We start from the raw sequence: 17,769 nt of genomic DNA, 5'->3' as shown, positions 1-17,769 counted from the left end.
CTCACATATATATATATGAATATATATATATATATATATATACGCACACGCACACACACACACTATATATATATATAGTGTGTGTGTGCGTGTGTGTTTGTGTGCTTATTTTGTTCTTAGCTGAGTTTGCAAAAAATTAAAGCAAAGATAATGATATCTGTATTAGTCACCTTAATTAATGTGAAAATAATAAGGTAACAGTTCTATTCATAAGGACATCACATTTGATCTTAAAAAGTGATATAATTAATTCTGCTCTTAATTAAGCTTGCATAAAATCGAAGCTGAAATGACGAAATTAATTCTGCCAATAACGCCCATTAACATTTTGATACTTATAGTTATCCAGGACATAACTCCTGAGGGAATTGAAAATCATTAATCGGAACATGTTAATGATTTTGACTGAGTTATATTATTATTTGGGTTCATTATGGTAAATAGTACTATTTGGTGTCGTTAGAAAGTTATTATAATTTGTAGTTTTATAAAGAAAACATATTTGGAGGAGATTTGGGAACTCAAACTAATCAGAAAGAGGGTGGAATCTTGATTCTGGATAATTCCCGTAGGGTACTAATATGATATTTATTTATGTTTACCAAGTTCATGAAAAAAATCAAATTATATTATCATCCAGCCCGGATGTCAATTGCAGATTTAAAAATTTTGATAGATTGTAGGCGCTTGAAATTTTGAATGAAAAATTATACCCTTGTAGACTGGAAAGCAGGTTAATAAAAACGATGAGAAAATCCTCAACACGAAAAAAAAATTATAAATTTTTAAAAAAAACTAAACTGGATATTATTGAATAAAGGTTTGTATATATTTTTTGTTTGTATATATTTTTTGTTTGTAGATATTATTATGAAATGTATGTTTGACTCAAAAAATTTCCCTGAAATTATTAAAATAACTTTAGAATTTGAAGTAATGAAATAAAAAAATAAAAAATTAATTTAAAAGTTCATTTGTGTTAATAATGCTGCTAACAGTTACAGGTCATATTTTATTTCAGTGATTTATTAACTGTTGTTTTCTTTCTCAATATTTTGAGATTCAATCTAAATTGCTTGAAAAAAAAGCAAAGCGTTTGTGTTTTATTTGTGAGACAACTAATCACATGGTCTAATTAATAAGGACATGTAAATTAACTTCAAGAAGGTTTTAAATTTACAAAAATATACAGAGATGGGTTAAAAGGAAAAAATTTTAAACATAAAAATAAGTTTTGCCTTCTTTGAAATTAAAATAAATAGCGTAGGTTGACTTTAGTTAGTGAAGGTAATTTTTGACAGTAAAAAGTAGATTTAATTTAAAATTTTTTAATTTTGTTTATTTGATAAAATATGTGCTTCCAATCTTCGCAGTATTGTAACACATTTTTTATCTCTTTTAAATTGGCATGTATTTTTTTTCTTGATTTGTCTAGATTGTCGTATCATAAGAAAGAGTATTTAAAAATGCTTAAAAATCATCAAATAACTATTTTTAATCAAATTAAAAACGTGAAAAGAATGCTTAGGACTTCACTTTTCGTACACACTATAAAAATTAACTGCAAATTTTACAGAGAAAAAATTATTAAAAAGTGAAATACGGAGTTTTTCAGTTTTTAACAACTATACGCAAAATGTAAAAAATTTCGTTTTTTTTTTTTACCTTCGCTGTATATCATCATTTAAAACTCTGTATATCATCATCTGCATATCATTTCTCTGTATATCATCATATATCATCATTTGAAACTGCTTTGTTGACAAAAAGGTTTTTTATAGTTTTTGACTAAAAAATAAACTGGTTAAACTGATCAGTTCAAATTCTAATTTTTGCCATTTAGTTTCGCTCACTTTACCTTTTTTCAAATAATTTTACGATAATTTTTTATACATGCTCTTACTATTCTGTAATTATTTTGGCATTTTGAACACCATATAAATAAAACTATTAATCAATTTTAGAATCAAAATGATACTCTACCAGATTTTTATGTTTCTGCAGATATACTTTTTCCAGAAGTTAATTTATCAGTCAATTTCATAAGGGGTTTTCATTACAGTTTTAAGAGTTTTTACATTTAAGTATTATTTTAATAAGACTTTTAAAATAAGGACAATTAAAGATTTTTCTTCATAAGGAAAATTAGATATCGGTAGTTCAGGGGGCAGAGCACGAACTCTCAATAAGGTGAAACAGTGAGGTGAAATATTCAAATCCTAGCCCAGGCTGGTTGCCATAATTTTGCTTACTGGCCACACTGATGACAATGTTATTCTATAGAGATTTTGTATGTAATAACAGAATGTTTTTTAATAAAAATTATTTTACTTAACATTACGAAGTATTTGCCACTCAGTCTAATGATATGTCGTATTAAATTATTTTTTTCCGTCAAAAATGAGCAAAATGACTCCTTAGATGGTCTATTCTTTGGTAATTTTTTTTTGTCGTATGCCTGTTTAGGCAGTGGGGGTGCAATTGTTCCTGTTTTTCAGTGGCGCCATCTATGACCAGGATTTCGACTTCTGCCACGCCATTCACACAACCGCAACCCGTTTATAGGGCGAGTCACATTCACACACAAAGGAGGAAGGACATTGATCACACAGGGAGAGAAAGAAACATCCATGCCTTGCCCGGGATTCGAACCCTGGACCTTTCTGATGCAAGGACAGTTCCCTTCCCCCTACACAGGCCGGTCGGCATTTTTTGGTAATGCAGCCGTTCTAAAAATTGTTAGTTTATTTTCTGAATTCTAAACAAAATAAAAAATTTTAAAGAATGAGGATGTCTTAATTCTTTTTTTCTCTACTCTATTAGTATAAGTGCTTTAAAAAATTAATTTTGTGTTCATTTGATGTTCTATGATTAGATAAAATCATTAATTAATGATAAGATCAATGCATTTTTCAGTAAATATTTATATTATTTTTTTTTCAATTGAACATGTCCAAGTAAATTGACTTGAAGTTTCTTTTTTCCTCTCTGAAACTTTTTTACTCTGTTACCATGATAAAGGTAATTTTGTTTAGCAGTTTTTATTTATGGCTTTTGAAGTCAGTACTTAAATAGATATTAAGTTTATTAAGCGAAGCATAAATAGGTATTAGTATTTGTACCACTAAAATTTAGAAATTTACAATGCAAAAGCATTTAAAATTCAGTATTTTAATTTGCTTCACTGTTATTTTTTTTCACGTCTGCAACTAACCATTTATCAAGTTTTATTATTATTTTTGCAAAAAGTAATTTTAGTAACTTAAAGTGTAAAATTAGCTAAAGTGTAAGCTAGTTATTATTTCAAAAGGTTGGCTACTGTTCAATATATTATTTAAACACTTTCGAACATTAATAGAAGGGAAGATTAGTTAGTGTTTTATTTTTTTAGTTTATGTTCTAATTCAAAACGTGAACTATTGTTCCAAGGCTTATTGACAAGAATAATGCCACCGTCAGGAAGAACTAATTATTAATTTAATTCTTATAACTGTAATTCTAATATTTTTTTAATAAACATCTACCGAAATGCCTCCAAAAATAAGTTCAAAATGCAAAGAAAACATGGAAAAAATTAGAGAATAATGAAAAGAAAAGAAGAAAATTTTTAAAATAAAATAAAATGAAAATAAAATAACAATACTTAAAAAAGGAAAATTAAAATTAGTTATGTACAAAAACTAAAAAATATAAAATAATTCTGTAATTCTTTCCATGTTTCCTCTGCATTTTGAACTTATTTTTTTTTCATTTTGTTATATTTATAAATTTTAAAAACTGAAAACGAAAATTAAAAACAAATATTTAAAAAAATAGAGCATTTAATAACCAAAAGATAGAATCTCTCAATCATTTCACACGATTACAACCGCAAAAATAGTACTTTCTATAAGAATTCTATAATTCTATGCATCTGTAGAGTTTTACGAAACTGTTGTGGCAAGTTTGAAGACCATTGTGTGGTTCAACTTGCAAAAAACGGAGTTCATATCATTTAAGAAAAATATCGTAAACAAGAACAAAAAAGTGCCGTAGCACAAACATTTGAGTTTTTTTATTTAATTTTTTTTATTAAATATGTTGCTTTTTTTAAAAGAGTTTCGAATAATATTTTTTGTTATATTAAATTTCCTTTCGAATAAAATAAAATATATTTTCTTATTGCTCAACTTGTTTAACTTTCATGCTATGACATTTTTCGGCGAAATAGTTTTTCAGAAATAATGTTGTGCTATGATTTAATCTTCAAAGACAGCAACAAAATTTCTAGCTAAAATTTCTACAATTTATTATTATTTTTTAGAATTATTTATTAAATTGAAATTTAATAAAAAATCCAAAAACATATAATAATAAACTAAGACTAGTATCCGATGACTTCTGCGTCATTTGATGCTCTGAACTTCAATCCCATTTCTATCTCCAGTTAAATAGTTACTACTTTATGCGCCAGTCTGCTTGCTCAGGTAAAGTAATTTATGTTGTAACGTCTTCAGAACACGATATCCTTAACTTGAGGCGCGCTTCCTATTAAATAGGAATGATGTTCATTCCCAAATGTAAAGAGTCCATAAAAGCCAACAAAGTTCGTGACTTACGTCAGTTTCGGAAAACTGAAATATTTTACTAAGTCTGTAAAGTCAAGTAAGGAAAAGTATTCCGCATAAATAAAAGTGTAATATTTGGAACTCAGGGATAAGTTCATTTATTTAAATCAGCTTAATTTAAATAAATAATTTAATTCAAGCATTTATTAGAAATAAAATCAATGATAGTTGTTTGAAATAAATTATTGATAATTTAAATAAAATCATTGATATTTATTTAAAAAAAAATCATTGATAATTATCTTTAATATGATTATTGCTAATTATTCTAAATAAAATTATTGATTTAGACAATAATTATTGATAAAAAACAATAATAAGAACTTGAAAACCATTTCTTAAAGATTTTGTTTACAATTTATTGCTGAATATGAAAGGGAAATTATATGTAGGAAGTACAACGTATTTGGAGATTATATTTTGAAATTGAATGAGATGACTGAAATTCAAGCTTATTAATAGACTACTTATGTGCATTTTTTCTCTAATTTTCTTTTACAAAATGGTTGATAGCTATTCATTGTGTTGTATTCAACTTATAAATTATTATTTTTATATTTAAATTATTTTTTAAATTAAAACTTTAACAGCAGAAAAAAAATTTATAGGTATTTCTTTTTTTTAAAATTTTTTACTTAAAATACACGGACAGTTAATATCTTTCGTACTCTTAAACTTCAATTTGGCATGTTTTACACCAAGGGCCGATCAAGCGAAAACGTTGAATCCTTTCCAAAGTTTGTGATTATGTGATTTTTAATTTAATCTTAATTTTGTTTAAATGGGAATTTTACAGATGCGTATTTCCTTTCTTATTGAATTATTTCTATGATTAATTCTGTACTATTCATAATTATATTCTTAGTTGTCTATATTATGTATAAATTTGATGGAAAAAACTATGTCATTTTAAGAATTTAAAATTTTATTTGTAAAATAACTTATTGTAATTAATTTATCCAACACTACTGAGTGCGTCAAGCATTTCAAAATTTTTTATTTATATGAATTTTTTGAAATATTGTATTAACTTCTTTTTCAAAGTGTAGCATTAATCATACTTTTCCTACATTATAAATTATATCAAAATAAATAGTAAAAAAATTAGACTATTTTTAAAAAAATTATTCTTCATTTAAAAAAAAATTCTAAACAAAGATAATGTAATATAAATATACTAATGGGATCATCATTTGAATGCATTTTGAAAGAAAATGTAAGAGTGAATATCAGAGTGAAATATAAGAGTGAAATAATAAGATAGGAGTGATATATGAGTGTAAAAGAAAATATTAAATATATAACAAAATGAGACTTGAGAAAAATATCAGGCATAGCCTGTTTAAAACTCATTTAGCGATTTATTTTTATTTGATCTTAGTTGCTATGCTAAATGTTTATAATTACATTATTTAAAAGATTTTATTCTTAAGCTTCGATGTGATACAAAAATAAAGAAATTAATAAAGCTAATAGCATAAAATGTTAATAAAATAAGCTGGGTGATTTTGTTTCGTATCTTTAGAGTCCCTATGTAAAATATTATAAAATAATATGCGTAATAAGAATTAAAAAAAACAAAAACAAATAATATTTAAGGGGGGGGGGGTCAGATTTTGATTACTTGTATATATCTCACTTCTGCTGTGCACTGTTTTCTCACATCTTTTTTTAACAAGAATTGTAAACGTATGTATTAAACACGGTCACTATGAATTATTTGTTTAACGTCAGTGACATATTGTTTGCAAAAATAAATTAATATTTGCTTGAAATACATTAAAGACTAAGATTGCTACTTATATAACGTTATATTTTCGTAATTTCTAAGCATTTAATGAACTAAATTTGCATTAAAATCTTATAAATATTATTGATTAACCATTAAGCTTTCTAGAAACCGTTTGCAAATATTATTTTAATGTTTTTTTTTTGTTTCATTATTTATTGATGACTGGTATATATATTCAATAAAAAAGTTTCAAAACTATATTTTAATGCTTGAGATTCTTCCAAAATTTTAAAACCAAACCTAAAAAAAGTTAAATGAAATAATATCAATTTTTTAATGTCGGCGAAAATAATTCGAAGTTATTTTAAGCTCTTATCTTTACCTATAAGAGTTAATAACTTTACCGAGATTATCAAAAAGGATAAAAAAAGGATCAGGGAATTGAAATGATAATTCAAATTATTTCCGAATACTGAGTAATAATTCATTAATTATTAAGTACCGTAGACAGCACAAAATAATTATTATCGAATATTATGAGGTACTATCTAGAGAATTCAAAGAAGGAACAGTCATTTGATATTGATAGCATTTTATTTACACTATTGATAACAGTAAATGAGCTGACAGAGACATTGCGTTTTCTGANAAATTATTGATAATTTAAATTTATTTAAAAAAAATCATTGATAATTATCTTTAATATAATTATCGCTAATTATTCTAAATAAAATTATTGATTTAGACAATAATTATTGATAAAAAAACAATAATAAGAACTTGAAAACCATTTCTTAAAGATTTTGTTTACAATTTATTGCTGAATATGAAAGGGAAATTATATGTAGGAAGTACAACGTATTTGGAGATTATATTTTGAAATTGAATGAGATGACTGAAATTCAAGCTTATTAATAGACTACTTATGTGCATTTTTTCTCTAATTTTCTTTTAAAAAATGGTTGATAGCTATTCATTGTGTTGTATTCAACTTATAAATTATTATTTTTATATTAAAATTATTTTTTAAATTAAAATTTTAACAGCAAAAAAAAAATTAATAGATATTTCTTTTTTTAATTTTTTACTTAAAATACACGGATAGTTAATATCTTTCGTACTCTTAAACTTCAATTTGGCATGTTTTACACCAAGGGTCGATCAAGCGGAAACGTTGAATCCTTTCCAAAGTTTGCGACTATGTGATTTTTATTTAAGCTTATTTTTGTTTAAATGGGAATTTTACAGATGCGTATTTCCTTTGTTATAGGATTACTTCCATGATTAATTCTGTACTATTCATAATTATATTCTTAGTTGTCTCTATTATGAATAAATTTGATGAAAAAACTATGTCAACTTTAGAATTTTAAATTTTATTTGTAAAATAAACTTATTGTAAATAATTCATCCAACACTACTGAGTGCATCAAACATTTCAAGATTTTTTATATTTATGAATTTTTAAAAATATTGTATCAACTTCTTTTTCAAAGTGTAGCATAATCATACTTTTCCTACATTATAAATTATATCAAAATAAATAGCAAAAAAAATTAGACTAATATAAAAAAAATTATTCTTCATTAAAAAAAAAAATTCTGAACAAAGATAATGTAATATAAATATACTAATGGGATCATCATTTAAATGCATTTTGAAAGAAAATATAAGAGTGAGATATAAGAGTGAAATAATACGATAAGAGTGAAATATAATACTGAAAGAAAATATTAAATATATTACAAAATGAAAGTTGAGAAAAATATCAGGTATAGCCTGTTAAAAACTCATTTAGAGATTTATTTTTATTTGATCTTATTCACTATGCTAAATGTTTATAATTACATTACCTAAAAGATTTCATTCTTAAGCTTCGATATGATACAAAAATAAAGAAATTAATAAAGCCAGTAGCGTAAAATGTTAATAAAATAAACTGGATGATTTTGTTTCGTATCTTTAGAGTCCCTATGTAAAATATTATAAAAAAATATACGTAATAAGAATTTAAAAAAAAATAATATTTAAGGGGTAAAGAAAAAAAAACATTTCATTCGAGATTAAAAACATCTAAACCTGTTTGATTTCTAGGAAAACGGGAACTGAAATAGTGATTACAGAAAGAGGTTTAAGCTCGGGTCTTCTATCACTCAATACCTTCGTCAGATTTTGATTATTTGCATATATTGCACTTCTGCTGTGTACTGTCTTCTGGCATCCTTTTTAATAAGAATTTTAAGCGTATATATTAAACACGGTCACTATGAAATATCTGTGTAACGTCAGTGACATATTATTTGCAAAAAATTAATATTTGTTGGAATTACAATAAAGACTAAGATTGTTACTTATATAACGTTATATTTTCGTAATTTCTAAGCATTTAATGAATTAAACTTGCAATAAAATCTAATAAATATTATTGATTAACCATTAAGCTTTCTAGAAACCGTTTGCAAATATTATTTTGAGTTTTTTTGTTTCATTATTTATTGATGACTAGTATATATTCAATTAAAAAAATTTCAAAAGTATATTCTAATATTTGAGATTCTTCTGAAATGTTTAATCCAAACCTAAAAATAATTAATTTAATTCAATGTAGCTGTTTTTTGTGCCTTAAAAGTTTCAATGTCCTTACTTATATGTCTTAGTAATTGGAAATGATTCCATGAATGAAAATCTGTACACACAAAAATACCTTAAATTAAATAATATAAATCTTTTAATGTCAGGAAAAAATAATTCGAAATTTTTTAAGCTCTTATCTTTACAAATAATAGCTAATAATTTTATCGTGATTATCAGAAAGGATAAAAAAAGATGAGGGATTTGAAATAATAATTCAAAGTATTTCCGACGACTGAGTAATAATTCATTAATTATTAAGCACCGTAGACAGCACAAAATAATTATTATCGAATATTATGAGGTACTATCTAGAGAATTCAAAGAAGGAACAGTCATTTGATATTGATAGCATTTTATTTACACTATTGATAACAGTAAATGAGCTGACAGAGACATTGCGTTTTCTGAGTTATTTATGAAGATTATTAGATTAATATAATTCTAATATTGTAATAATCTATGAGTATTCTATAATAGTATACTGTCACAGAGTTTCGGGAGTTGATACTGATGGTCGCCATCACGTTACAATATTTTAACGTTTTAATAAGTTATTTCATAGCTAATTTTGATAAATTTTCTGTTGAAATATCATGTCTCTTTATACATAAAATTGAAAATATCTTTTTACTTATCCATTCTACCTAAGTACGAAAAATCAGGGTGCTTGCACCTTTTATCGTAATTTAAGCCGGTAATTTAAGGCGGAATCTCAATGTAAAGTCCCGATTGGGGTACAAAAGACTCAAAAAGTAAGTTGGAAAGGCAAAATATAATTTTAACACACAAATATAAGTTAAATCAACAACACAATTAACACACCCACCCACACACACATATATATAGATATATAAATGTGTGTATTTGTATGTGCGTGTGTGTAGAGAGAAAGATAGATTTTAAACATCAACAGAAATGTTTGTTCCACGTCTAAATCATTGAAATAACGAATGGTAAAGAAAAGTTAGTACATATATGCTTTATTAAAATGTTCTACATAAAAGTGTTGAATTACGCTTAAAAAAGCAATGATGAACACATGCAATATAATTTCTGATCTCTTCGTGGAACTCGCGGATAATTTACACCTCGGAAAATTGCACTGAGAAAACATTAAGGTCATGACCAGAATAAGGTAAAATTTACATTATTTCTGGCTCTGTGGGAACATTAAAGAGCTCAGTAATTGAATTGCTTAAGTAATAAATTTGGTAAAATTAACAAAAATATGGTCTTATATAATGTGATAAAATTTCATAAATGTGATAATTTCATCATAAATTAAAATTGGGCAGCTTTTAAACAATAATCTGATTTTTTTTTTCGATTTTGAGAAGGAAATATTTTTCAATATGCTTTTGAAATGAGCAGCAGCGCTAGTGGCCAAAAGGTTATTTACGGGGTTGCGCATACCATGCATTAGAAAGAATTTCTTTCCTCTCCAAAGCTTCTTGTGCTGTATTTTAAAATATATTTTTATGACTTAGCCATTCGCAAATTGAATCCCAAGAGGTTTTCTTCAAATGAAAACAAATACCATATGCTTGAGTCAGACGTATGTTATTTGAAATGTCAAGTCACAGTTTTTGTTTACATTTTTGAAAGCTATTTTGGTTTTTAAAAATGAGAGACATAACCTTAATTGGTATTTTGTAAGAAAATATAAAATGGTGATGAAAAACTTTCGAAATTGTAAAAAAAAAAAGATGTTATTTCAGATTTTCACATGAGACAGGAAATAAATAATTCGCAAGAATCGAAAAAATGTAGGATCTGTTACAAAATTTGTTTGTAACAGGATCTGTTTTCTTTTTGTTAACGTTTGTTTCTTTTTTTACTTTAAACGATCCTTTTTTAATAAGCTATGTTTGATAAAACTTTATTTTACTTCATTTTAGATTTCTATGGAAGCATACAAAACTGCAATAAAAAGCGATGGTAATAGCATTGTTTAAAAAAATTGTTGGAAAACAAATATAGAGACTCTTATAACCTTTACACAAATTTAGCAACTTTCTTTATGAAGTATTATTCAATGACAACTTGTTGGCTGCTGGAGAGAAAGTTTAGCAAAAGTGTTAAGTTTTTCATAGGTTGAGAAAATAAAAATAATTCTAATATGAACGTAATAACGAAAGACAGAACTTAATCTCATCGCCAGCCCTTAATAGCCTAATCGAGGTTTTGAGTGGGAACTTCACGCTTTGTGCGTGTATATATATATATATATATTGTTTGCTCNCTAAAAATGTAAGTATCATATTATAAAAATTAGACCCCTTTCTTAGTTTTATGTCAAAACTATAATAATAATAAATGTGTAAAATCCCTTTAAAAATATATTTCTTTGTTTTTAATCCATACATTTTATAACAAAAAGTTAGATAAAATTTTCCAATTTATAAAATAAAACTGATATTTAATGCTTAAAAATATATTTTTTTTCATTCACACAACAGTTATTTTTGTTAGAATTGATTTATTGTTAATCATTTCTGAAAACAAATAAATATATTAAGCATTTTTACACAATTTAAGAACATTTAATCTAGACAAAAAAAATAATAATAATAATTTGTAGAAAGTAAAAAATTAGTAGAAGAGTAACGAAAAAGTGTCGAGAAACAGAAGGGAAAAAGTGAAGCATCGTCAGAAGTGATCAGCAAATCTGGGCCTAACTGTATGAGTCATCGTTTTGCGTCCTTCGGCTTTCTTCCATCTAGGAGGTATTGTTCTAACCCAAAGGTAGAAATGAAATGAAAAAAAAAATTATGGAGATTTTTCTAAAGTGATAAAAACAAAGATCAGAGCTATTTCGTGGTTAACTCTGAATGATTTTGATGAGAATAAACATGTGATTTTGAGTGTTTTTAATCGCAATGAATATACAAGTTGTGAACTGTCTAGCGGATCATTCCTGATTACGTAATCAGTTGCACAAATATTTTTTTTAAATCATCTAGACTTTCACTATTTTTTTCTCCTAAATATGTCCATAGATTCATATTCCAATAAAAAATTATATGCAGTTAATAAAAATTAGTATTTTAATCTATTTAATTTGAAAAGTATTTTTACATAGAATTATTTCACTACGATTCATTTAAATAATTGTTATTCTTAATTATTTTCGAAAAAAAAACTACCCCGGTTATAGTGAAGCAAAAGAGTATTAAAATATAATCAATATCTTTGATAGTAACACTTAAAATAAAATAAGGACAAAAATAGAAAAAATAAATATATATGTAAGCACTCTGTGTATGAGAAAGTTGGTACACAGAGAAAACAATTCTTCATTTCCAGTAAGAGAAACGACTATCTGGTAATTAAAGCGAAACATACGTTATTTAAGACATTCAACTGGTAATTTATCGTTTGTTATGTTAACTGTTTACCAAAAATTCTGTTTTTCAAATTAATAGTTTGTATTACCATTCATTTAGTAGCAATACAAGTTTAAACGTAAATTTTTCCGAATAAATGGTTTCATTATCATGCTCTGAAGTATCACGTTAAAATTACCAAAATTGTCTTTACAGTTATTATTTATTTTACCATTCAGTTGATAATTTCAAACTTTTGATGTATATGCCTGTTACCAAATAAGAGAGTAATAATATGTTTATATTTCTATACATTTAACAGAGTGTCTTATTTAAATGGTTGGTAGGAGTCAGATGACGGTTAATTATTTCTTTAGCTAATATATTTCTCAATAATACAAGGGGATACGAACAAAAGTGGAGGCTTCAAATATTACAGTATCTTAAAGACATTTAAATCAGACATATCAAGTTAGGGTGTCTGTTTTATCCTTAGCTTAGGGTGATAGTGAGGATTTCTTTCCTCCAACATAAGTGGGATACTTTATAAATACAAAGGATAGTTTAAAAACTTTTTCAATTTAAAAAACAGAGAGTACTAATTTGAGAAGAAAAGCAAGAATATAATATACAGTGTTATCTTGCTTTTTTTTAAATAATAGTTGATAATTAGTTGAACTATTTTTTAGTTCGACTGTCTTAATTTGTTGCGAGTGCGTGAAAAAAAAAAAGACCACTCTGAATAACTTTTGATTTGACGATCTGATGTTCAATTTTTAGGACTCAATCTTAATGTTAAAAGGGGTGAACTCAACTATGCTAAGTTAGTGCAGATGATATTTTAGGTTACTAAATAAATTTAATAAATTCTAAATAAATATGCTTTTTTTTGACGAATTCGAATTTTTGACCCTCAAAATATCGGAGGCCTCAAACTGAGAATTATGATACTTATAGTTTGGTTAGGGGGGCAATCCAAAGTTTGCACACTTGCCATATCCCGGGAACATTTTTTGCGAACTTAAACATACATTTTTCCTCACAATTATAGAATTGTCTCTTAAAATTATCATGTATTTTAAAGGTCAAAAATACAATAAAAAATAAAGATTTGTTCAAGATGATTCCATGCAAAAAACATTATTTAGTAAATATTTATTAATTTTTATTATTTTATTTCATCAAAGTGAAAAAGATTTTGGTTTGAAATGTATACAATTATTGCATAATTTTTTTCTACCATCCCATCAAGTACAAGTGTAAAATTTATGCACTTGTCATTCATTTCAATGGACAATTTGGATATATCTTTGAAACATAATTAAATAAAATATTCGTACACTTGTTAATTGAGAGAAGAGAGATAGAAAACATGGCAAATAATGTAATAAAGTATAATTAAAAAAAGTAGGAGAAAAATTATTAAAATAAAGTACTTTTAAAAACGTTAAAAAAATTATTTAAAAAATATTAAAAATCCAGAAAACAAAGTGATGAAAAGATATAATCTCATTATCATTCTGCATGATTATATCAGCAAGAAGGAGTGCTGTATTTTATTATATTAATTTAAACAAAGCAAAATATAGCAATACCATAGTACGAGGACCACCCAAAAAATTTAAATGAAAATGGAATATAAATTAAATAAAAAATATATGAAGTAAAACATATCAAGCAACAAATAGAAAATAAAATGTAAGAAAAATACAGAATTTAAGAAAAATTGTAATCTATAAGGTGAGTAGCAAATTCAAATGAACTCAAGCTCCAGAAATTTTCAAGAATGATTTAAAATATTTTCGTAAAAAGTTTGCCATATTACAAAGTGTGAAAATAGAAGCGTAAATAGAGGTTAGAAGCATAAATAGAGTGATCTTTCATGACACATTCATACTGTAGTTTGGAATGTGTAAGGTATTATATTATGCTGGATAATTTCAAGCTTATAATTAATAAAGTTGATATTTAATTATACAATTTTAAGGAATTTGGAAAATTAATATTTATTTAAAAAAGAAATGAAAGAAAACATTATTTGCTTAGCATGGACAGATTTTTAGCCACGGAGTTGCCCAAAATGGATTTGCGCATAGTAAAAATATAAATTTAGTCAATAAAGAATTTTTTTGTAAATTTATTAATAATAATAACATTTAATTAACTAAAGGATTTTATATAGAACTTAATTACACTATTCGAGTATCCATTAATTTTTTTTTATCAAATTTTGATATAGTTTGTTTTTTATTTTTAGGTAAATAAACATTACTACATATTCTTTTAATTTAAAAATAGTATTTAAATAAATGTTTTTAGAAATATTAAAATACCAAGCAATTCGTTTATTTATATCAAAATTAAAATTAGTAATTTTATTGCATTCCTCTTTTTTAATACCTAAATTCAAAAAAATTGAAATTAATACTATCATCAGGATTACAAAGCAAGATTGATTCCTTGAGGTAAATATTATTTAACAAAATTGTATAATCTTGAAATTTAAAAATAATTAAATTATCAATAAATCTAAAAACAAATTTAATATTAAAATTTTTCATTATAGTTTTTTCATAATAGTTTTAAAATAAGTTAGCTAAGGGAGTTGAAAAATTAAATCCGTGTGCTTTTCCATCAATTTGAATAAAAATATGTTTTCCATTGTAAAGATAATTATTAAAAAACAAATATTAATAAGAATTTCTCATTAATCAAAATCACAAATAAGGTTTTCTTTTTTTAAATCATAGTAAAATTTAAGAGAGCATAGAGCAACTTTTAGTTTAGAAAAGGGAATGCTATTGAAGAGATCCTGGAAATCAAAAGACGCAATAGAGTTAATTTTATTTTGCTTCATAAATTCTAAAATCAATTGACTATTATTGATAATCTAAAAAAATAAACCTTCCTTAATAATATTGTTAATAATTTTATTTAAGTAGTTACGGTGCCAATTTTAGTTAGAAAATGGTGCCAATTTTAGATAGGTAAGTATCAGACCTCTATGTGATTCTTCCTAATTTAGTAGGGATTTTATGAAATTTTGTGTTGATATTAAGTAAGGAAATTGTATATTACTAATTTTAGTTTTTAGCCTCTAATATAAAGCAAACTTTTTTTATGATAATATTATTATTACTTAAATTACTAAGTTTAAAATTTTTACGATAATTTAACTCCATGTTCAAAAGTTACACATGGAATTTTTTACAGAAGATCTCATAATTATTGATAGATTTGTCTATGGGGGGACTATAAATTTTTTTGTAGTTGCTTAGTTGATCGATCAATATTAGAAAAATTTGTTGAATTTTTACTGCTTTTTAAATTAGCCTTATTATTGAAAACAAAGTTTTTAACGTAATAATAAGCATCCCATTTTCATTCTGTTAATACACCTAAAGGTAAAGAGAATCTAGTTGATATTTTTTAACAAAAACTATTAAGATCATTAAGAAAGTATTTTAGAATTTTATTGATTGATATATGGTGAATGGGTCTAAATTTTGAGTCTTTTATCATTAAATTCCTAAGTTCCAAGTTTTCTACAATATTTAAATTACCAGTAATAATATGTTTATGATGCTTATCAGCAAAATCAAAATATTTATCCTCCTCACAGTGACATTCATAATCGGATATAATAATACTCCCTAAATTTTTGCTGATATCATTATAGTTAAATATAGTTCTACCAGGAGATTTGTTATATTTAAAACTTTTAATTATGTTAAAATCTCTTGATGGAAATAAAGCTTGAAAATTTTCAAAAATGCTGTGAAATTTGATCTTATTGAAAATAGGATTTTGAAAGTTAATAACGAAATATGAATTATCTAAGATATTCTTTTTATTTGGCGAAATTTTGCTCATTTTGGCTCTTATAAGATCGAAACAAAAAATTTTGAAACGTAAATTAATGAAAGAAAAGTTAATAATAAGATCGTAGAACTTATATACATCATAATTCTTAAGGGAGAAGACAAAATCTTTAATTGGTCAAATGTCATAATGTTTATTAAAGTCTTTTTCCATATTAGAAAGACAATTTTTTATTTAATTTGTCCCTATTAAGAGAGTTTCTATTACTTCTTGAACCCCGTTTACCTCGATTTGTACGCTTATCTTCAATATGAAAAAGTGAATAAGTTGAGGAGTTATTAAAGTTAATCTGTGTATGTTGGAAGGTATCGTTTAGCCCATACGGCAAAATTGTTTTGCATAAAAGCATGTAGTAATTTTCTTTCTGTAGTCTTAAATCTAAAACTTCTACAATATCTAAAAATATTAATTTTAACACTGTTAAATTTATGTACTTTAAAATAATTCAATTCCAGGTTATTGATAGTCTTATTACTGTTAATATCAGAAGGGTGTTGATTTATTCGAATGTTAAGTGAGTTGCTAGTTTGTCCAATGTATTTCATATTACAGAAACTATATATATATATATATATATATATTTTATGTATGAAATATATACGCAGAAAATAAGTCAAATTAAAAAATTTAAAAATTCTTGGAATTGTGTTGTGAAAGAGCATAGTTTTTAATTCGAATAGTGTCTCAATATTTTGGTAAGGATTTTCACTAATATTTTTTCCTTAATTTTTTCTTAAATTCTAAAAAAAAGAAAATTAAATTCTTCTTTGAGATATTTCGAATAATAAAATTATACTTTGGGATATTCTGACAAGCATACAATACTTAGGAAAGCATTAAGAAAGAATTAAATCAAGTCTGCATAATATTTACACAGAAACAGTATGGTGTCAATTACGTGAGAAAAATAAATTCATCTTTAATTAATAGCGCTATGTTCTGCAGCTGAGTTCACTACTTACAGACACTTCCAATTTTATTACGCTATTAAATTTGAAGTAAAATGAGAGAAAACAAAACATTTTCCTAAAATTTGTGAGCAAGATGGGTAAAACTCGTGTTGAATTTAACTTATTATTTTTTTATGTATGAAATTTCTTAGCAATGAAAAAGTGGGCGTGTGGTAAGTTTTTCTTAATTTTATTCGAAATATTTTTAAATTTATATAAATTATCAACTTAGTTCTCTTTTTTTATGGAAGGTAAATAACGGATAACACAAACTATGTCTTGAAAAAAAAATAAAATATATATAATAAGCTGCTGCTTTTTTGTAGCTTTATAATAAATAATGTACAGCTTCCTTTTCTTATAAATCTCTGTAAGTAAATAAAATGTAATGAAATAGTAGGTAAATTTCATTAGTTCTCTTAGGAATTTTTCTAATACTATATTGTTATTTATTCAATGCACAACAGTAAAAAATATATTAGTTATTAAAACAATTAAACAATCCTTAGCCAGTGCCTATTTAGAATGAAAGTATTTACTGGTTGACCTATGAAACTATATATATATATATATATATATACAGTGAAACCTCTTGTTATGGACACTCCTGCAAAACGGACGCCTCTCAATAAGAACAT

The 17,769-nt window shown here is 25.1% G+C and overlaps 2 protein-coding genes across 2 annotated transcripts in view; one reads left to right on the top strand and one right to left on the bottom strand.

Annotated features, from left to right (window-relative positions):
* LOC107443118 (astacin-like metalloprotease toxin 5) overlaps positions 1-17,769 on the bottom strand; it is a 464,016-nt gene that overhangs the window by 316,167 nt on the left and 130,080 nt on the right. The gene's annotated exons all lie outside the window — the stretch shown is intronic.
* The window catches only part of LOC107443103 (vascular non-inflammatory molecule 3-like), an 11,652-nt gene continuing 11,055 nt past the window's right edge, over positions 17,173-17,769 (top strand). Inside the window, exon 1 of the mRNA XM_043043854.2 lies at positions 17,173-17,304. Coding sequence (XP_042899788.1) covers positions 17,286-17,304 — 19 coding nt within the window. The 5' untranslated portion in view covers positions 17,173-17,285. The remainder of the gene's footprint in view (positions 17,305-17,769) is intronic.

Source organism: Parasteatoda tepidariorum, chromosome 7 (genome assembly GCF_043381705.1).
Source record: "Parasteatoda tepidariorum isolate YZ-2023 chromosome 7, CAS_Ptep_4.0, whole genome shotgun sequence".
NCBI classification, from domain to species: Eukaryota; Metazoa; Arthropoda; class Arachnida; order Araneae; family Theridiidae; genus Parasteatoda; species Parasteatoda tepidariorum.
This window is presented reverse-complemented; position numbering and strand designations above follow the sequence as displayed.